This window comes from Ranitomeya variabilis, chromosome 6 (assembly GCF_051348905.1).
Source record: "Ranitomeya variabilis isolate aRanVar5 chromosome 6, aRanVar5.hap1, whole genome shotgun sequence".
Classification (NCBI taxonomy): Eukaryota; Metazoa; Chordata; class Amphibia; order Anura; family Dendrobatidae; genus Ranitomeya; species Ranitomeya variabilis.
The window spans coordinates 19933192-19956143 of NC_135237.1; the positions used below are offsets into that span (position 1 = coordinate 19933192).

Below are 22952 nucleotides of genomic sequence, written 5' to 3' on the forward strand. Positions count from 1 at the left end.
GACACATCCCAACTGTACTCTACGCCCCTCCTATTTATATAGGACACGTCCCAACTGTACTCTATGCCCCTCCTATTTATATAGGACACGCCCCAACTGTACTTTATGCCTCTCCTATTTATAAAGGACACACCCCAACTGTAATCTATGCCCCTCCTATTTATATAGGACATACCCCAACTGTACTCTATGCCCCTCCTATTTATGTAGGACACACCCCAACTGTACTCTCTGCCCCTCCTCTTTATATAGGACACATCCCAACTGTAATCTATGCCCCTCCTCTTTACATAGGACACATCCCAACTATACTCTCTGCCCCTCCTATTTATATAGGACACATCCCAACTGTACTCTATGCCCCTCCTATTTATATAGGACATGCCCCAACTGTACTCTATGCCCCTCCTATTTATATAGGGCACACCCCAACTGTACTCTATGCCCCTCCTATTTATATAGGACACGCCCCAACTGTACTCTATGCCCCTCCTATTTATATAGGACACGCCCCAACTGTACTCTACGCCCCTCCTATTTATGTAGGACACGGCCCAACTGTCCTCTATGCCCCTCCTATTTATATAGGACACGCCCCAACTGTACTCTATGCCCCTCCTATTTATATAGGACACACCCCAGCTGTACTCTATGCCCCTCCTATTTATATAGGACACACCCCAACTGTACTCTATGCCCCTCCTATTTATATAGGACACGCCCCAACTGTACTCTATGCCCCTCCTATTTATATAGGACACACCCAACTGTACTTTATGCCCCTCCTATTTAAATAGGACACGCCCCAACTGTACTCTATGCCCCTCCTATTTATATAGGACACACCCCAGCTGTACTCTATGCCCCTCCTATTTATATAGGACATGCCCCAACTGTACTCTATGCCCCTCCTATTTATATAGGACACGCCCCAACTGTACTCTATGCCCCTCCTATTTATATAGGACACATCCCAACTGTACTCTATGCCCCTCCTATTTATGAAGGACACGCCCCAAATGTGCTCTATGCCCCTCCTATTTATATAGGACACGCCCCAACTGTACTCTGTGCCCCTCCTATTTATATAGGACATGCCCCAGCTGTACTCTATGCCCCTCCTATTTATATAGGACACGCCCCAACTGTACTCTATGCCCCTCCTATTTATATAGGACACACCCCAGCTGTACTCTATGCCCCTCCTATTTATATAGGACATGCCCCAACTGTACTCTATGCCCCTCCTATTTATATAGGACACGCCCCAACTGTACTCTATGCCCCTCCTATTTATGTAGGACATACCCCAACTGTACTTTATGCCCCTCCTATTTAAATAGGACACGCCCCAACTGTACTCTATGCCCCTCCTATTTATATAGGTCACATCCCAACCGGTGGCAATTAGTTTAGTAGTGCATATATCCCCACTGCAAAATTAACACAGACCCATAAACATATACAGAGACCAGACTCCCGTAGTACATACATACGAACTAATACATAGTCCCTAATGTAATCCATACCTTTTCAATATAAATCTAAGACCAGGTCCTCTAAACCCAGACCCAGTGGCATAACTAGAATCTGATGGGCCCTAGTGCCCATTGGACCTGTTCATCCTCCACATGTTAGCTAAATTTATGGGCCCTTGCACTGTTCTAAATCCTATGAAGGCATAAGTGTTGCCCCCCATTATTTCATAATGTTCACCATTCTGTACTAATGTCCCCCATCGTGGTATATAGGTATATATGTCCCCCATTCTGGTATATATGTCTCCCCTTCTGGTATATATGTCCCCCATCCTGGTATATATGTCTCCCATCCTGGTATATATGTCTCCCATCCTGGTATATATGTCCCCCATCCTGGTATATATGTCTCCCCTTCTGGTATATATGTCCCCCATCCTGGTATATATGTCTCCCATCCTGGTATATATGTCCCCCATCCTGGTATATATGCCCCCATCCTGGTATATATGTCCCCCATCCTGGTATATATGTCTCCCATCCTGTTATTTATTTCCCCCATCCTGGTATATATGTCTCCCCTTCTGGTATATATGTCTCCCATCCTGGTATATATGTCTCCCATCCTGGTATATATGTCTCCCATCCTGGTATATATGTCCCCCATCCTGGTATATATGTCTCCCCTTCTGGTATATATGTCCCCCATCCTGGTATATATGTCTCCCATCCTGGTATATATGTCCCCCATCCTGGTATATATGTCCCCCATCCTGGTATATATGTCTCCCATCCTGGTACATATGTCCCCCATCCTGGTATATATGTCTCCCATCCTGTTATTTATTTCCCCCATCCTGGTATATATGTCTCCTATCCTGGTATATATGTCCCCCATCCTGGTATATATGTCTCCCCTTCTGGTATATATGTCTCCCATCCTGGTATATATGTCTCCCATCCTGGTATATTTGTCCCCCATCCTGTTATTTATTTCCCCCATTCTGGTATATATGTCTCCTATCCTGGTATATATGTCCCCCATCCTGGTATATATGTCTCCTATCCTGGTATATATGTCCCCCATCCTGGTACATATGTCTCCTATCCTGGTATATATGTCCCCCGTCCTGGTATATATGTCCCCCATCCTGGTATATATGTCTCCCATCCTGGTATATATCCCCCATCCTGTTATGTATTTCCCCCATCCTATTATATTTGTCCCCCATCCTGGTATATATGTCTCTCATCCTGGTATATATATCCCTCCAATCTGGTATGTATGTCCCCCATCCTGGTATATATGTCCCCCACCCTGGTGTATATGTTCCTCATCCTGGTATATATATCTCCCATCCTGATATATATGTCCCCCATCCTGGTATATATGTCTTCCATCCTGGTGTATATGTCCCCCATTCTGGTATATATGTTTCCTATCCTGGTATATATGTCCCCCATCCTGGTATATATGTCTCCCATCCTGGTATATATGTCCCCCATCCTGTTATTTATTTCCCCCATTCTGGTATATATGTCTCCTATCCTGGTATATATGTCCCCCATCCTGGTATATATGTCTCCTATCCTGGTATATATGTCCCCCATCCTGGTACATATGTCTCCTATCCTGGTATATATGTCCCCCGTCCTGGTATATATGTCCCCCATCCTGGTATATATGTCTCCCATCCTGGTATATATCCCCCATCCTGTTATGTATTTCCCCCATCCTATTATATTTGTCCCCCATCCTGGTATATATGTCTCTCATCCTGGTATATATATCCCCCCAATCTGGTATGTATGTCCCCCATCCTGGTATATATGTCCCCCACCCTGGTGTATATGTTCCTCATCCTGGTATATATGTCCCCCATCCTGGTATATCTATCTCCCATCCTGGTATATATGTCCCCCATCCTGGTATATATGTCCCCCATTCTGGTATATATGTCTCCTATCCTGGTATATATCCCCCATCCTAGTATATTTGTCTCCCATCCGGAGATCCTTCCTGGTATATATGTCCTATATTCTGATATCTTTCCCCTGCCGTGGCATATCTGTGCCCCATCCTGGTATGTACAGTATTTTTATTATTATTATTTATTCTTATAGCGCCATTTATTCCATGGCGCTTTACATGTGAGGAGGGGTATACATAATAAAAACAAGTACAATAATCTTAAACAATACAAGTCATAACTGGTACAGGAGGAGAGAGGACCCTGCCCGCGAAGGCTCACAATCTACAAGGGATGGGTGAGAATACAGTAGGTGAGGATAGAGCTGGTCATGCAGCGGTTTGGTTGATCGGTGGTTACTGCAGGTTGTAGGCTTGTCGGAAGAGGTGGGTCTTCAGGCTCTTTTTGAAGGTTTCGATGGTAGGCGAGAGTCTGATGTGTTGTGGTAGAGGGTTCCAGAGTAGGGGGGATACGCGAGAGAAATCTTGTATGCGATTGTGGGAAGAGGAGATAAGAGGGGAGTAGAGAAGGAGATCTTGTGAGGATCGGAGGTTGCATGTAGGTAAGTACCGGGAGACGAGGTCACAGATGTATGGAGGAGACAGGTTGTGGATGGCTTTGTATGTCATGGTTAGGGTTTTGTACTGGAGTCTCTGGGCAATGGGGAGCCAGTGAAGGGATTGACAGAGGGGAGAGGCCGGGGAATAGCGGGGGGACAGGTGGATTAGTCGGGCAGCAGAGTTTAGAATAGATTGGAGGGGTGCGAGAGTGTTCGAGGGGAGGCCACAGAGCAGGAGGTTGCAGTAGTCAAGGCGAGAGATGATGAGGGCATGGACTAGGGTTTTTGCAGATTCTTGGTTGAGGAATGAACGGATTCGTGAAATATTTTTGAGTTGAAGTCGGCAGGAAGTGGAAAGGGCTTGGATATGTGGTTTGAAGGAGAGATCAGGGTCAAGGATTACCCCGAGACAGCGAGCTTGTGGGACTGGGGAGAGTGGGCAGCCATTTACTGTAATGGATAGGTTCGTTGGGGGGGGTCGCGTGAGATGGGGAAAGATGATGAATTCTGTTTTGTCCATGTTAAGTTTCAGAAATCTAGCGGAGAAGAAGGATGAAATAGTGGACAGACACTGAGGGATTCTGGTTAGTAGGGAGGTGATATCTGGTCCAGAGATGTAGATCTGTGTGTCATCAGCATAGAGGTGATACTGAAAGCCATGAGATTCTATGAGCTGTCCCAGGCCAAAGGTGTAAATGGAGAAGAGCAGGGGCCCAAGGACTGAACCTTGTGGGACTCCGACAGATAGGGGGCGAGGTGAGGAGGTGGTGTGTGAGTGGGAGACGCTGAATGTCCGGTCTGTTAGGTATGATGAGATCCAGGATAGGACCAAGTCTGTGATGCCAAGGGATGAGAGGGTCTGTAATAATAGGGAATGGTTCACTGTGTCAAAGGCAGAGGACAGGTCGAGGAGGAGGAGAACAGAATAGTGTCGCTTGCTCTTGGCGGTTAAGAGATCGTTGGTGACCATAGTTAGGGCAGTTTCAGTGGAATGGTGTGACCGGAAGCTAGATTGCAAGCAGCCAAAGAGGGAGCAAGAAGAGAGATGGGAGGACAGTTCAAGGTAGATGTGTTGTTCCAGTAGTTTGGAGGCATAGGGGAGAAGTGATATAGGGCGATAGCTAGATACAGAGGATGGGTCAAGAGAGGGCTTTTTGAGGATAGGTGTGATGGAGGCATGTTTAAAGCTTGAGGGGAAAACACCAGTTGTTAGTGATAGGTTGAAGAGATGGGTTAGGGTTGGGATGAAGACTGTGGTGAGGTTTGGGATGAGGTGGGATGGGAGCAGGTCAAGTGCACAGGTGGTGAGATGCGATCTTGAGAGTAGAGTGGAGAGTTGATCTTCTGTAATGGTGGAGAAGTTGGTTTTGGAGGTGGAGGGCAGGGAAGTCGGGAGGAAGGGCTCTGGGGCTTGTTGACCAAAACTGTCTCTGATGTTATCAATCTTCTGCTTGAAAAATGAGGCAAAGTCTTCAGCTGAGATGAGTGGGGAGGGAGGAGGTGCTGGGGGACGGAGGAGAGAATTGAAGGTGTTGAATAACTGTTTAGGGTTGTGAGACAGGGAGGATATGAGAGATGAGAAGTAGGTTTGTTTAGCTGTGGCGAGTGTGGTCTTGAAAGTAGTGAGGGACTGTTTGAATGCGATGAAGTGGTCGTTGGAGTGGGATCTTTTCCATCTGCGCTCAGCAGCCCTGGAAGCTCGCCTCAGTTCTTTGGTCAGGCTGGTGTGCCAGGGCTGTCTGTTGATTTTGTGAGCTTTGGTATGTGTAAGTGGGGCAGCAGATTCCAAAGCTACAGCTATTGTGGTGTTATATAGAGCGGCAGCATCATCCGCATTGTGTATGGAACTTATGTCTGTGAGAGGGAGGAGGGATTCAGAGAATGAATGTAGGTCAAGATGTTTAAGATTTCTGCGAGGGTGTGAAAGTTTGTGGGGTGGGGATTGTAAACATGGAGTGGAGAGAGATGAAAATATGGGAAGGGTGTGGTCAGAGAGAGGAAGAGGTGAGTTAGAGAGGTTAGATAGGGAGCAGAGGCGGGTGAAGATGAGGTCTAGTGTGTGACCATCTTTGTGAGTGGCTGCAGAAGACCATTGAGTGAGGCCAAAGGAGGAAGTGAGAGATAGAAGTTTAGTGGCAGCTGAGAGGGAAGTGTCAATGGGGATGTTGAAATCGCCCATGATGATAGTGGGGATGTCCGCAGAAAGGAAATGAAGTAGCCAGGTGGTGAAGTGGTCAAAGAAGGTGGTGGCTGGCCCTGGGGGGCGGTAAATGGCAGCCAGTTGGAGGTTGGAGGGGGAGTAGATGCGCACAGAGTGCACCTCAAAGGAAGGGAGGGTAACAGAGGGTGGCAGTGGGATTGGGGTGAAGGAGCAGTTATCTGACAGGAGAAAACCAACTCCTCCGCCATGCTTGCTGCTGGGGCGGGGTGTGTGAGAAAGGTGAAAGCCACCGTAAGAGAGTGCAGCAGGGGAGGCTGTGTCAGAAGGGGTGAGCCAGGTTTTGGTGATGGCGAGGAAGGAAAGTTTGGTAGTAACAAAAAGATCATGGATGTAGGAAAGCTTGTTACAGACAGAGCGAGCGTTCCACAGAGCTCCTGTTAGTGGGACTGGGGAAGCGGGGGCTGGGTGAATGGGTATAAGGTTAGAGAGGTTACGGAAGTTTGTGATGGAGCGTGGGTGGGAGGTAGAAATGACTGTGGGAATATGGTGAGGAGGACCAGGATTTGGAGAGATATCACCAGCAGTGAGAAGGAGCAGAGATAGTGTTAGCAGGTGGGAGCAGGAGAGGGCATGAGGGGGCTGCCTGTGCTTTGAGACAGAGGATTGTATATTAAGGACCAGTTCTGAGGAGGAGGTGAGATGAATGGGGAGGATTGAAGAGGAGATGAACAGTTCCTTACTTGGTGTGGGGATTGGGGGAGGTAGCAGAAAGTGAAAGATGATAGGGGTAAAAGTGACAAGAAACAGAAACATTGTTTGCAGTGACTGGCCAGTTACCTTCAGGTTCAATTCAGGTTTTAATTCTAATGTAATCCACACTTCTAGGATCACACTGCAGACTAAAGTCATGCAGACTTGTGCTATGCAATATATGGAAAGCTAAGTGCGTTCAGGTGTGGAGCAGAGAGGAGTGGTCTCTGCTCATCTTGGTCAGAGAATTAAGGGTGGACCAGATGCATACAATCAAGACTAAGTAAACAAGGTCATAAATATCACAGGGTAAGTTGGGGTTAGCTGAAAGGCATACCATATGAAAGCAAGGAGCAGGGGGAAGTCTATGTGCAAAGCTGGGTGATGTACTATGTGCACTTCATAGCAGCAGAGCTGGGTGGATGAACATACCTGTTGGAAGTATGTCCCTTATCCTGGTATATCTGTCTGCCATCCTGGTATATCTGTCCCCCATCCTGGTTTATATCTCCCATCCTGGTATATATGTCCCCCATCCTGGTATATATGTCTCCCATCCTGGTATATACATCCCCCATCCTGGTATATACGTCTCCCATCCTGGCATATATGTCCCCCATCCTGGCATATGTCTCCCATCCTGGTATATATGTCCCCCATCCTGGTATATATGTCCCCATCCTGGTATATATGTCCCCATCCTGGTATATATGTCTCCCATGCTGGTATATATGTCTCCTATCCTGGTATATATGTCCCCATCCTGGTATACATGTCCCCCATCCTGGTATATTTGTCTCCCATCCGGAGATCCTTCCTGGTATATATGTCCCATATTCTGATATCTTTCCCCTGCCGTGGCATATTTGTCCGCCATCCTGGTATATATGTCCCTCATCCTGGTATATCTGTCTGCCATCCTGGTATATATGTCCCCCATCCTGGTATATATGTCCCCATCCTGGTATATGTTTCCCATCCTGGTATATCTGTCTCCCATCCTGGTATATATGTCCCCTTCCTGGTATATATGTCTCCCATTCTGGTATATATGTCTCCTATCCTGGTATATATGTCCCCATCCTGGTATACATGTTCCCCATCCTGGTATATTTGTCTCCCATCCGGAGATCCTTCCTGGTATATATGTCCCATAATCTGATATCTTTCCCCTGCCGTGGCATATCTGTCCGCCATCCTGGTATATATGTCCCTCATCCTGGTATATCTGTCTGCCATCCTGGTATATATGTCCCCCATCCTGGTATGTCCCTCATCCTGGTATATATGTCCCCATCCTGGTATATCTGTTTCCCATCCTGGTATATCTGTTTCCCATCCTGGTATGTCCCTCATCCTGGTATATATGTCCCCCATCCTGGTATATATGTCTCCCATCCTGGTATATATGACTCCCATCCTGGTATATTTGTCCCCCATCCTGTTCTTCCATCCTGGGTTCCCTCCTGGTATATGTGTCCTTCAGCAGCCAATGGACAGGTCGCCTCATCAAGACCTAATTTGTGGAATCACCAGTCTTCAGAAAGTGTTTGCAAGCATCATGTGTGTTTTGCAGAGGCAGTGTTGGTGCACAGAGCTATACAGTGCTGAGCTCTATACTACAACTGTCCTAAGGCAGAATACGGTGAGAACCACTCAAGCAAGCACAGAAAAGTGACCGTCCATCATTACTGTAAGACATTAGACATTACGGAAAATTCCTACAACCTTAAAATTATCCTTATGTGCTGTCGTGAAAACAATCAGTCACTCTGATGAAAATGTCTGTTAGCCTGTTCCATGAAGGAAAGATCTAGAAATACCTCTGCTGCAGAGGATAAGTTCATCAGAGATTCCAGCTTCAGAAACTGTAAATTGACAGCACCGCAGATAACTGCCCTCAAAACTAACGTACAGACATCAAGTACAAAACATATCTCAACATCAAGTGTCTAGAGAAGACTACAAGGAGTGTCCTTCATGGTCAAATTGCTGCAATGAAGCCATTACTGAGGACCACAAACAAGAGGAGGCTTGTATAGACCGAGGACTGGACATCAGATCAGTGGAATCTGTTCTGTGCTCTGATGAGTCAACGTTTGAGATTTTTTGCATCAACCGTTATGTCTTTGTAAAACGCAGAAAAGATGATCGGATGGTTTCTACTTGTCCTGTGCTGGGAACTCCTTCACGACTGATGGCGCCTTTCCAGGTGACGACCTGATGAAGCTGTGGAGAGAGCCCAAAGATGACATAAAGCCGCCATCAAAGTACTAGGAGGTGTACTCTGAAGATTAACACTTAGTCTGGCTTGTCGCATATGTTTCTTTACTCCTTGTTCTCATATCTGTTCCTTCCTTCCTGATTTGCCGCTTTCAGTCTGAATCTACAATGTGCACATTCCAATAAGAACAAGGAAAAGCATCATAGGAACGGGGGTGTCCAAACTTTTAACTAGTGCTGCACATGCAGATACATGCAGACTATAGACCCTCTAAATAAACACAGAAATTCTCATTTATCCCAGAAAAAAATGAGAAAAGAAAACATAAGAATCTCCATTACAGGTTATAGAAGGATTATGTATATGAGCGGTACATTGTTCATACACTGTCTTCTTCTACACAGATATGTCTACGACTACCTTGGCGAGAATCATGATAATATAAAGAAAGAACTGGTGGCCACTATTGCCACATTCATAGTCACTACTCTGTGGCTTGGCCCATGTGAAATCGTCTATATCTGGTCTGTCTGCAACTGCTTTGGTCTGAATTTTGAGCTTTGGGTACAGAAGTTTTTCGAGCTGCAACCATTTGCCAGCATAGAGGTAATTTATTACTATGATACTGCCATATAATTACACTGAAACAATACTGCCCCTATGTACAAGAATATAACTGCTATAATACTCCCCCCTATGTACAAGAATATTACTCCTATAATACTGCCCCTATGTTCAAGAATATACTGTAACTACTATAATACTGCCCTTATGTACAGGAATATAACTACTATAATACTGCTCCTATGTACAAGAATATAACTACTATAATACTGCTCCTATGTATAAGAATATAACTACTATAATACTGCCCCTATGTACAAGAATATAACTACTATAATACTGCCCCTATATACAAGACTATAACTACTATAATACTGCTCCTATGTACAAGAATATAACTACTATAATACTGCCCCTGTGTACAAGAATATAACTACTATAATACTGCCCCTGTGTACAAGAATATAAATACTACAGTATAATACTGCCCCTATGTACAAGAATATAACTGCTATAATACTCCCCCTATGTACAAGAATATTACTCCTATAATACTGCCCCTATGTACAAGAATTTAACTACTATAATACTGCTCCTATGTACAAGAATATAACTACTATAATACTGCCCCTGTGTACAAGAATATAACTACTATAATACTGCCCCTATGTACAAGAATATAACTAATATAATATTGCCCCTATGAACAAGAATATAACTACTATAATACTGCCCCTATGTACAAGAATATAACTACTATAATACTACCCCTGTGTACAAGAATATAACTACTATAATACTGCCCCTATATACAGGAATATAACTACAATACTTCTCCCATGTACAAGAATATAACTACTATAATACTGATCCTATGTACAAGAATATAACTACTATAATACTTCTATGTACAAGAATATAACTACTATATTACTACCCCTGTGTACAAGAATATAACTACTATAATACTGCCCCTATATACAGGAATATAACTACAATACTTCTCCCATGTACAAGAATATAACTACTATAATACTGCCCCTATGAACAAGAATATAACTACTATAATACTGCCCCTATATACAGGAATATAACTACTATACTTCTCCTATGTACATGAATATAACTACTATAATACTGCTCCTATGTACAAGAATATAACTACTATAATACTGCTCCCTATGTACAAGAATATAACTACTATAATACTGCCCCTATATACAGGAATATAACTACTATACTTCTCCTATGTACAAGAATATAACTACTATAATACTGCTTCTATGTACAAGAATATAACTACTATAATACTGCCCCTACGTACAAGAATATAACTACTATAATACTGCCCTTATGTACAAGAATATAACTACTATCATACTGCTCCTATGTACAAGAATATAACTACTATAATACTGCACCTATGTACAAGAATATAACTACTATAATCTTCCCCTATGTACAAGAATATAACTACTATAATACTGCTCCTATGTACAAGAATATAACTACTATAATACTGCCCCCTATGTACAAGAATATTACTACTATAATACTGCCCCTATGTACAAGAATATAACTACTATAATACTGCTCCTATGTACAAGGATATAACTACTATAATACTGCTCCCTATGTACAAGAATATAACTACTATAATACTGCTCCTATGTACAAGGATATAACTGTTATAATCCTGCTTATTGACAGTTTCCATCTCTGTATTTGTCTTACATTACACAGTAATGTCACGCCCTACAGATGGGTCTATCGGGTGGACCCTCTGGACCGCAAATACAGCGGTTGCTGATACCAGGAAGGGAGAGCCAGACCAAGAAAGCAGGTTAAAAGCTTTATTGTAAAGTAATACAAATACTAGGGGAGACTCCCCAAAGGAGGGCCACAGGACCACAACACCAGGGTGCCTCTAAGGAGTCCAAGGCTTGGAGTGACCCCTATACAGGGATTTCCCCTTGACCACCAATAGAGGGTCCGATGAAGCAGACACCTGTGTTAAACCGACCTAGGAGGCTGGGATGAACTGAAAAGACAGGGCAGAACGTGGAACTAGGAAGCAGGCTGAAGACTGCAGGGAACCGTCCAGGATCCAGGACACAGGATGCCGAGAAGGCCAGACACGATCCTAGGGGAAAAAGGAACACAGAGTAAGGCAGGCAAACTGGATTGGTAAGCATAGCAGGACAAGACCTGGAGCAGCAACTTCAGGATAATAGAAGTTGCCCAGGCGGAGTCCAGGAGTGACTGAGATCCTTTTATCCCTCCAGCCTGCAGGTGATAGGCCGGGAGGAGGGGCAGTGAGTAGGAACGGGCTGGCCGTTTAAGAAGCCAGAGAGCTGGCCTGCCCGCCCCCTATGCACTCCCTAGGAGAGGGAGAGGAACGAGGAAGTGCAGCAGACATGGGAGCAAGGACCCGGGCAGCATGTCTGCAGGGATGGGCCCCGGAGCGCCGGCGGATGACCGGAGCGTGACCCTGCTGGCTCAGGACAGAACCGGAGGAGGTAAGAACAGGCGGGGAAGAGAAAGTAGGTGCCCCGGACCACGAGGTGGTGACAGTACCCCCCCCTCCAGGCCCCCCCGGGCGGCGACTGGCAAGGAACCGACGTAGGAGACGAGGAGCATGGATGTTGCCCTCCGGTTCCCAGGACCTCTCCTCAGGACCAAACCCCTTCCAGTCGACTAGGTACCATGTGGCACGCCCTCTCTTCTTCACGTCCAGAATGGCACTGACCTCATACTCGTCATTGGCCGATATAGGAGGAGGACGCTCTCCCGGATCCTGGGAGAAGCGGTTGAGGATCACAGGCTTGAGGAGGGAACGGTGGAAAGAATTATGTATTCGCAGAGAAGGAGGCAGTCGTAGCTGATAGCACACATCGTTGAGTCTCTGGGACACCTCGAACGGTCCGATGTACCGAGGTCCGAGCTTGAAGGAGGGCACCTTAAGGCGGACGTACTTGGCTGATAACCATACCTTGTCACCCGGTTGAAACATCTGGGCATCAAGTCTTCTTTTGTCGGCATGGTTCTTCATACGCTGGGATGCTTTCTCAAGAGCTACACGAGTCTTGTTCCAGATGTCGGCGAAGTCACGAGCCACGGCCTCTGCTGCAGGATTGGTAGTAGCGATGTCCAAGGGGGTCGGGATCCTCGGGTGCTGCCCATATACAATAAAGAATGGAGTGTTACGTGAAGACTCACCAACATGATTATTGTACGAGAACTCCGCCCAAGGCAGTAGGGACGTCCAGTTGTCGTGGTGTGCGTTGACAAAGTGCCGTAGATAACCTGCCAACACCTGGTTTACCCGTTCCACCTGTCCGTTAGTCTGTGGATGATAAGCCGAAGAGAAGTCCAAGGTAATATCGAGTTTCCTGCAGAGAGACCGCCAGAATCGGGACACGAATTGAACTCCCCTATCGGAAACAATGTTGGAGGGTAACCCATGCAACCGGAGGATATGTAGAACAAACAGCTCGGCCAGCTTGGGTGCCGAAGGAAGACCAGGCAGAGAAACGAAGTGACCCATCTTGGAAAATCTGTCCACCACGACCCAGATGACAGTATTCCCGGAGGATGCAGGAAGATCCGTGATGAAGTCCATCGCAATGTGTTGCCATGGTTTTGATGGTACAGGCAAGGGCAAGAGTTGACCGGCGGGAAGCCGTTTGGGGGTCTTGTTGCAGGCACAGGAAGAACAGGCAGAGACGTAGTCTGTCACCTCTTGACGCATCCCAGGCCACCAGTAGTACCGGCCGATCAACTGTAGGGTCTTAGTCAGACCCGCGTGCCCAGCTAGTAAGGAGGAATGTCCCCAGCGGAGGATGCGTTCTCGATTAGGTTCAGGCACCAGCGTCTTCCCTGGGGGTACCTGCGACAGTCGGAGCGGTGCAACCATGATCACCTTGGATGGATCGATGATGGGACGAGGTTCCTCCTCATGATCGTCGGTAAGAAAAGAGCGGGAGAGGGCGTCAGCCTTGACATTCTTATCTGCGGGACGAAAATGAAGACGGTAATCAAACCGAGCAAAGAATAAAGACCAACGGGCCTGGCGAGGATTGAGCCTCTGGGCAGAGTGGAGATAGGCCAAGTTCTTGTGGTCAGTGTAGATCACCACCGGGTGCACTGCTCCCTCTAGGAGGTAACGCCACTCCTCCAAGGCCATTTTGATGGCAAGCAACTCACGGTCACCAATGGAGTAATTCCGCTCACAGGAGGAAAAGGCCTTCGAAAAGAAGCCGCAAGAGACCTTACATCCGGAGGCGGCTCTCTGCGTGAGGACGGCCCCGGCACCTGTGGAGGATGCGTCCACCTCCAGAAAGAACTGCTTCTCAGAGACGGGCCTGTGCAGGGCTGGTGCGGAGGAGAAGGCCCGTTTGAGTGCCTGGAAGGAGCACTCAGCCTCTGGAGCCCATCCATTAGCAGGTGTTCCCTTGGGTGTGAGTGCAGTGAGGGGCTTGACCAGATCCGAGAAGTGCGGGATAAACTGCCGGTAGTAGTTGGCGAATCCCAAGAAGCGCTGGATGGCTTTGATCCCGACTGGCCGAGGCCAGTTCATGATGGCCGACACTTTATCAGGATCCATCTCCAGCCCAGAGTCAGAGACGATGTATCCAAGGAACGGCAGAGAAGACCGCTCGAAGAGGCATTTCTCATACTTGGCGTACAAGCGGTTCTCCCGTAATCGAAGGAGAACTCGTCGGACGTCTCTTCTGTGTGTGGGTAGGTCTGGGGAGAAAACCAAGATGTCATCTAGGTATACCACAACACATACATACAGCAAGTCACGGAAGACGTCGTTCACGAACTCCTGGAAAACGGCTGGTGCATTGCACAGTCCGAAGGGCATCACCCGGTATTCGAAGTGACCATCACGGGTGTTGAAGGCGGTTTTCCACTCGTCACCGGCCCGGATGCGGACAAGGTTGTAAGCCCCTCGCAGGTCCAGCTTGGTGAACAACCGGGCTCCCCGGAGCCGATCGAAGAGTTCTGCAATAAGAGGCAGAGGGTACTTATTCTTTACCGTGATGGCGTTTAATCCACGGTAGTCAATGCAAGGACGCAAAGACCCGTCCTTCTTTTTCACGTAGAAGAACCCGGCTCCGACAGGGGATGAGGACCTCTGGATGAATCCCCGGGCCAAGCTGTCTGTGACGTATTCTGACATCGCCTGAGTCTCAGCAGGGGACAGTGGGTAGATTCGTCCTGTAGGAAAAGAGGCACCTGGAACCAAATCGATGGGACAATCATAAGGCCTGTGCGGGGGCAAGACCTCTGCTTCTCGTTTATCGAAGACGTCTGCATATGCCCAGTAGGCCTCCGGAAGTCCAGGCAAGGACGTAGGTGAGGGAGGCAAACGGATAGGCCGGACGGACAGCAGGCAATGGCTATGGCAGGCCGAACCCCAACGCTGGATCTCCCCACTTCGCCAGTCTATGACTGGCTCATGCATACGCAGCCATGGCAGACCGAGCAAGAAAGGTGGGGAGAGAGTGGGTAGCACGAGAAAGGCAATCCTCTCTGTATGGAGAGCTCCGATCTGAATCTCCACCTCACTGGTAATGCCCTCAACGGAGTCTTGTAGGGGTCTCCCATCAACGGAGGTGATGGTGCGGGGATGCTGCAGGGGGTGTATAGGGATGCCGAGGCGGAGAGCCATGTCTCGCTGAATAAAGTTACCTGCAGATCCCGAGTCCAAATACGCCAACTCTGAGAACCGCCTGTCACCAATTTTCACCTGTATGGAAACAGTTAATGGTAGAGAGGTATCACTCTCACCTAGGATGGCCTCTCTTACCTGTCCTAGGTGGAGGAGTTTTCCGGTCTTCTGGGACATTGCCGGCGGAAGTGGTTGGAGCCACCACAATAGAGACACAACCTCCGGGCGACTCTCTCCTCACGCTCCCGGGGACTCAGCCGGAGACGATCCACCTCCATGGGTTCGGGTGCTTCGGCAGACGAGGCGTTACCTGGTAACAGGGGCCTCTGAAAAGAGGGTGCCAATCGAGGTGGTCTTCTCTCCTGGGCTCTCTCCTTGGTGCGTTCTTGTAGGCGGCGGTCCATCCGGACGGCAAGGGAGATGTATTCGTCCAGGGTATCGGGGAGGTCTCGTACGGCAAGCTCGTCCTTCAGGCGACTGGATAACCCTCTCCGGAAGACACCGATCAGGGGCTCGTCAGACCAGCGAAGCTCCGAAGCCAAAGTGCGAAACTGTATGGCGTATTGGCCAACCGAGAGAGTACCTTGCTGTAAGCTGAACAACTCCTCCGTGGCCGAAGCCACTCGACCTGGCTCATCAAAGATCTTCCGGAAGGTGTCCAAGAAGGACCGCAGATCAGATACAATGGGGTCCTCTCTCTCCAGTAGTGGGTTGAACCAGGCCAAGGCCTCGCCCTCCAGGTGTGATGCCAGAAAGGCCACTTTCGCCACATCTATTGATGAGGGAGAAGCCTGAAATGCAGCTGACATTGGTTGATGAAACCCCTGCACATTTTTGGATCCGCAGAGTACCTGGTGGGTTTGCAGAGACGAGGGGAAGAGAAGACGCCTCCTACGGCAACGGGATCCAACACGGGTGCAGCAACCGGGGCAGGAGGAGACCGCTGCAGATTCGAGAGCCGCTCGTCCACAGACGTCATGTACTCCAGCATCTGGGTCTGTATCCGTCCTTGTTGATCCAGCTCTTGATGTAGATCTGCAAGATGAGAGGAGTAAGATGCATCCACCCCCTGAGGGGAACCTAGACAGGCCTCAAGGGTCCGCATGAACACAACAACCTGTTCCTGGCTCTGGCGGAGACTAGCAAGCTCCCTCTGAGCATCGAACCTGGCATCAGCGGGGTCCATGGCCTGGGCAAAATCTGTCACGCCCTACAGATGGGTCTATCGGGTGGACCCTCTGGACCGCAAATACAGCGGTTGCTGATACCAGGAAGGGAGAGCCAGACCAAGAAAGCAGGTTAAAAGCTTTATTGTAAAGTAATACAAATACTAGGGGAGACTCCCCAAAGGAGGGCCACATGACCACAACACCAGGGTGCCTCTAAGGAGTCCAAGGCTTGGAGTGACCCCTATACAGGGATTTCCCCTTGACCACCAATAGAGGGTCCGATGAAGCAGACACCTGTGTTAAACCGACCTAGGAGGCTGGGATGAACTGAAAAGACAGGGCAGAACGTGGAACTAGGAAGCAGGCTGAAGACTGCAGGGAACCGTCCAGGATCCAGGACACAGGATGCCGAGAAGGCCAGACACGATCCTAGGGGAAAAAGGAACACAGAGTAAGGCAGGCAAACTGGATTGGTAAGCATAGCAGGACAAGACCTGGAGCAGCAACTTCAGGATAATAGAAGTTGCCCAGGCGGAGTCCAGGAGTGACTGAGATCCTTTTATCCCTCCAGCCTGCAGGTGATAGGCCGGGAGGAGGGGCAGTGAGTAGGAACGGGCTGGCCGTTTAAGAAGCCAGAGAGCTGGCCTGCCCGCCCCCTATGCACTCCCTAGGAGAGGGAGAGGAACGAGGAAGTGCAGCAGACATGGGAGCAAGGACCCGGGCAGCATGTCTGCAGGGATGGGCCCCGGAGCGCCGGCGGATGACCGGAGCGTGACCCTGCTGGCTCAGGACAGAACCGGAGGAGGTAAGAACAGGCGGGGAAGAGAAAGTAGGTGCCCCGGACCGCGAGGTGGTGACAAGTAATATCAGCAGTTGATGTGAGACACTTTGGAGATCTAGAACTTTGTTACTGACGGTAATTTCCGGTGACTTATATTATGTCCTTTTTCCTATTAGGCGAAGCTGCCGGAGTCGATGTCTCGGAGAATCCGAGGCTTTTTTGGGGCGGCCAACTTCTGGGCTATTATATTGTACAACATCTTAGCCCTGAACAGTCTGGATTTCGCTCTGCTGGTTGCCAAGAGGATTCTGATCACAGGTGAGTGACGGGTGAATATATGATACCGGCTGTATATATGGCAGTTGGTCACTGTAAGTCCGGCCCTTGCCAGGAGGAAATATCATCTGTGTTATATTTAGAACTAGCTGTACTACCCGGCTTCGCCGGGGTTAATGACTGCTGTTAGCAAAATAGAATGTGATAACAAAAATTTATTCTGCACACAAAAACCACAAAACAAATAGATAGAAATGTAATTATTAAAAGGCAAAAACTAAGCTAATAGAAGCATTTCACAACATATATTAGCTTTGTTATACTGAGAATGTCTTTGTTGCCTATATTAACCAATCAGAGCTCAGATTAATTAACTGTAGCAAAATAGAAGCTGAGCTGTGATTGGTTGCTATTGGCAGCCTGATAAATCCCCAGCCAACAGGAAGCCCTCCCCCTGGCAGTATATATTAGCTCACACATACACATAATAGACAGGTCATGTGACTGACAGCTGCCGGATTCCTATATGGTACATTTGTTGCTGTTGTAGTTTGTCTGCTTATTAATCAGATTTTTATTTTTGAAGGACAATACCAGACTTGTGTGTGTTTTAGGGCGAGTTTCATGTGTCAAGTTGTGTGTGTTGAGTTGCGTGTGGCGACATGCATGTAGCGACTTTTGTGAGATGAGTTTTGTGTGGCGACATGCGTGTAGCAACATTTTGTGTGTCGAGTTGCATGTGACAGGTTAGTGTAGCAAGTTGTGTGCAGCAAGATTTGTGCATGGCGAGTTTTGCGCGTGGCGAGTTTTATGTGTGGTGCGTTTTGAGTATGTGCAAGTTTTGTGTGAGGCAACTTTTGCATGTGTTGCAACTTTTGTGCATGTGGCAATTTTTCTGCGTGTGGCAATTTTTCTGCGTGTGCAAGTTTTGCGTGTGGCGAGTTTTCCATGAGGTGAGTTTTGCACGTGTGGCGAGTTTTGCATGTGGAGAGTTTTGCGCGTGGCGAGTTTTGAGCGGCGACTTTTGTGTTTCTACTTTTATGTGGCGAGGTTGGTGTATGTGTGGGGAAATGTGCGCTGAGGGTGGTATATGTGTTCGAGCACGTGGTAGTGTGTGGCGCATTTTGTGTGTGTTCATATCCCCGTGGTGGTGTGGTGATTATCCCATGTTGGGGCCCCACCTTAGCAACTGTACAGTATATACTCTTTGGCGCCATCGCTCTCACTCTTTAAGTCCCCCTTGTTCACATCTGGCAGCTGTTAATTTGCCTCCAACACTTTTCCTTTCACTTTTTCCCCATTATGTAGATAGGGGCAAAATTGTTTGGTGAATTGGAAAGCGCGGGGTTAAAATTTCACCTCACAACATAGCTTATGACGCTCTCGGGGTCCAGACGTGTGACTGTGCAAAATTTTGTGGCTGTAGCTGCGACGGTTCAGATGCCAATCCCGGACATACATACATACATACACACATTCAGCTTTATATATTAGATTATATGAATTAAGAACAACTAAGACATGGAGTGCTCAAATTTTTTTTACGTAGAAGCAGAATAAGGCCCCCCCCCCCCCCCCAGCTATGGTGTCCAGACGCCTTTTATTAGACAACCCCGTTATCTTGCACAATGCTTTTAGTAATTTTACTATTTGGACACTAGATGGCATCAAAATTCAAGACAGTTCTCCAGGATTTGGGGGGGGGGGGGGGGGGGGCAGGCTGCACCTCTGCGCCCCTATAGCTGCACCTCTGCGCCCCTCTATAGCTGCACCTCTGCGCCCCTCTATAGCTGCACCTCTGCGCCCCTCTATAGCTGCACCTCTGTCCCCCTATAGCTGCACCTCTGCGCCCCTCTATAGCTGCACCTCTGCGCCCCTCTATAGCTGCACCTCTGAGCCCCTCTATAGCTGCACCTCTGTCCCCCTATAGCTGCACCTCTGCTCCCCTCTATAGCTGCACCTCTGCGCCCCTCTATAGCTGCACCTCTGCACCCCTTACAGCTGCACCTCTGCGCCTCCTATAGCTGCACCTCTGCGCCCCCTATAGCTGCACCTCTGCGCCACCTATAGCTGCACCTCTGCGCCCCTTAGAGCTGCACCTCTGCGCCCCTTAGAGCTGCACCTCTGCGCCCCTTAGAGCTGCACCTCTGTGCCCCCTATAGTTGCACCTCTGCGCCCCTCTATAGCTAAACCTCTGTGCCCCCTATAGCTGCACCTCTGAGCCTCCTATAGCTGCAGCTTTGCGCCCCTATAGCTGCACCTCTCCGCCCCTTATAGCTGCACCTCTGTCCCCCTATAGCTGCACCTCTGCTCCCCTCTATAGCTGCACCTCTGCGCCCCTTATAGCTGCACCTCTGCACCCCTCTATAGCTGCACCTCTGCTCCCCTCTATAGCTGCACCTCTGCGCCCCCTATAGCTGCACCTCTGTTCCCATCTATAGCTGCACCTCTGCGCCCCTCTAGAGCTGCACCTCTGCGCCCCTATAGCTGCATCTCTGCGCCCCTCTATATCTGCATCTCTGTGCCCTCTAAAGCGGCGCCCCCTATAGCTGCACCTCTGCACCCTCTATAGCTGCACCTCTGCGCCCCTCTATAGCTGCACCTCTGCACCCCTCTATAGCTGCACCACTTTGCCCCCTATAGCTGCACCTCTGCACCCCATATAGCTGCACCTCTGTCCCCCTATAGCTGCACCTCTGCGCCCCTATAACTGCACCTCTATAGCTGCACCTCTGCGCCCCCTATAGCTGCACCTCTGTCCCCTTATAGCTGCACCTCTGTGCCCCTCTAGAGCTGCACCTCTGCGCCCCTATAGCTGCATCTCTGCGCCCCTATAGCTGCACCTCTGTCCCCCTATAGCTGCACCTCTGTGCCCCTCTATAGCTGCACCTCTGCGCCCCTCTATAGCTGCACCTCTGTCCCCCTATAGCTGCATCTCTGCGCCCCTCTATAGCTGCACCTCTGCGCCCCTCTATAGCTGCACCTCTGCACCCCTTACAGCTGCACCTCTGCGCCTCCTATAGCTGCACCTCTGCGCCCCCTATAGCTGCACCTCTGCGCCCCTTAGAGCTGCACCTCTGTGCCCCCTATAGCTGCCCCTCTATAGCTAAACCTCTGTGCCCCCTATAGCTGCACCTCTGAGCCTCCTATAGCTGCAGCTTTGCGCCCCCTATAGCTGCACCTCTTTGCCCCTTATAGCTGCACCTCTGTTCACCTATAGCTTAACCTCTGTCCCCCTATAGCTGCACCTCTGCGCCCCTCTATAGCTGCACCTCTGCGCCCCCTATAGCTACATCTCTGTGCCCCTATAGCTGCATCTCTGCGCCCCTATAGTTACACCTCTGCGCCCCCTATAGCTGCATCTGTCCCTATAGCTGCATCTCTGAGCCACTCTATAGCTGCACCTGTCCCCCTATAGCTGCATCTCTGCACCCCCCTATAGCTGCACCTCTGCTCCCCTCTATAGCTGCACCTCTGTCCCCCTATAGCTGCACCTCTGGTTCCCCTATAGCTGCACATCTGCTCCCCTCTATAGCTGCGCCTCTGTCCCCCTTTAGCTGCTCCTCTGCGCCCCTATAGCTGCACCTCTGTCCCCCTATAGCTGCACCTCTGTGCCCCTCTATAGCTGCTCCTCTGCGCCCCTATAGCTGCACCTCTGCTAATCTGATAGGTTCTTCTTCTTATATTATCATCCTGCCCTTATTGTGATGGAAATCATATCTCCACATCCCAACTTCCTCCTGAGCCAACCTGAAAAAGTAGAGCTGCAGTGTAAAGCATGGGCTGGGCAGGGACTGAATTGAATTCCAAACCTGGGATTGAAAAGTGCATTGGTCCATCCTGCCCCCTCCACTTCTACAGATCGGGGGTCACTATGGCTCTACGACAGTTGTTAATGGTATCTGTGTCCGGAGGATGTGGCGGCCCCCTGCATGACTGGCCCACCTCTCATTGGCCAGATGGGCAGTCCGGGTCTAGTGCAGAGCAATAATGAGGAGCAGAGGATCCTATGGGGACGAATGTGGACTCACTGGTCGTAGCTGTGCCATTATGTGACACAACTGCAGTGTAAAGCATGGGGGACGGTCAGAACGGCAACTCGAGGCTCTGGCAGAGGTTGGGCTGAATTTTGGGTTTCCTCAGATAATGTTTCTGTAGTCACTGGTCTTAGTTGTTTGCTAATGGATGAAAGCTGCAGTGTAAAGCATGGGGGATAGAGCATCAGCCTGGGATTGTTAAGAGACAGGCGTTGCTTTTTTTACTACCGTAGACTCCAAAAGACAGGGCCTACTTAGTGCTGGAGCGTGTAGTATGCCCTTCAGTGATTGAGGAGCCTGAAGACCCCCAGAGTAATGTTTGGGGGGCTGAGGTAGAACTGACGCCCTGCATCTCCTCCGCTTCCAGGCTTCCCGGTCAGCACGCTGTCCATCCTGTTTGTGACGTACTGCGGAGTTCAGCTCATCAAGGAGCGGGAGCGCGTCCTGGCCCTAGAGGAGGAGAGGAACGAGAAGCTGAAAGCCGCCTGACCCTACACCCAAAGACCCCCAGATCCCGACCCCCCGCAGATCAGCGCTGCAGGATGCCCCCTGCACAGGAGCCGCGAATCTCCACCCAGAACCAATAAATATTTTATATAAGGATGAATTCTGTTACTTTGTATCAACAGGTGAATCATTTAAAGGGCCAGCGTCCAGACTTCATCATCGCACACAACTGGGCAGCTGTGTACTTTGTATGTCAGCTTTTCATTCTGTGCAGGATCTCTGCTTGCTGTCATTGATTGAGAATATTGCATATCGGAGGAGAAAAATCCTTCCTGACCTAATACTTGTCACTGCTGAGGGTTTGCTACAGTTGTGTCCAGTGCAGCCAATCCTCTGTGTAAACTATCAGGATAATGTTGCTGATGCCTAGACAAGTGTAACAAATCCTCTGCTGTAATAAGTATTAAGTCTGTGCAGGTTTTTAGCCTCTAGATGGAAACAGGAATGTTCTCGTTCACTGACAGCAAGCAGATTTATGGAACAGAAATCTGAAGTATTTCAGACAAGTAACCTGGAATCCCCATGATTATTGGGTTTGCAGGATGTTTTTCCGGAGTATTGGACTCAGTCCCACAATCTGCCATACAGGTAGTGATGGAGCGTCGCCGGCAGAGGTTGTCAGCTGACAACGTCCAGGCTCAGAGATATCTCAGATCCCAGCTGTTTAACTGTTTGTGTGCTGCTGTCTTGAGTATCACAGCTTGTAAACGCTTGGTGTACATCACATAAGAAAACCTCGCATTACCCTCGCTACAATGTTATTCAGTTAGGCAGTGCTCATCTCTGAGTATTTCCT

The 22952-nt window shown here is 48.8% G+C and overlaps 1 protein-coding gene across 3 annotated transcripts in view; it reads left to right on the plus strand.

The window, feature by feature from the left end:
* The window catches only part of LOC143781399 (protein-cysteine N-palmitoyltransferase HHAT-like protein), a 56990-nt gene extending 34734 nt beyond the window's left edge, over positions 1-22256 (plus strand). For all 3 annotated transcript variants that reach the window (XM_077267999.1, XM_077267997.1, XM_077267998.1), the window contains 3 exons: positions 9547-9748; positions 17513-17654; positions 22017-22256. In XM_077267999.1, the coding sequence (XP_077124114.1) occupies positions 9547-9748; positions 17513-17654; positions 22017-22138 (466 nt within the window). In that variant the 3' untranslated portion in view covers positions 22139-22256. The remainder of the gene's footprint in view (positions 1-9546; positions 9749-17512; positions 17655-22016) is intronic.
* Positions 22257-22952: the final 696 nt, after the last annotated feature.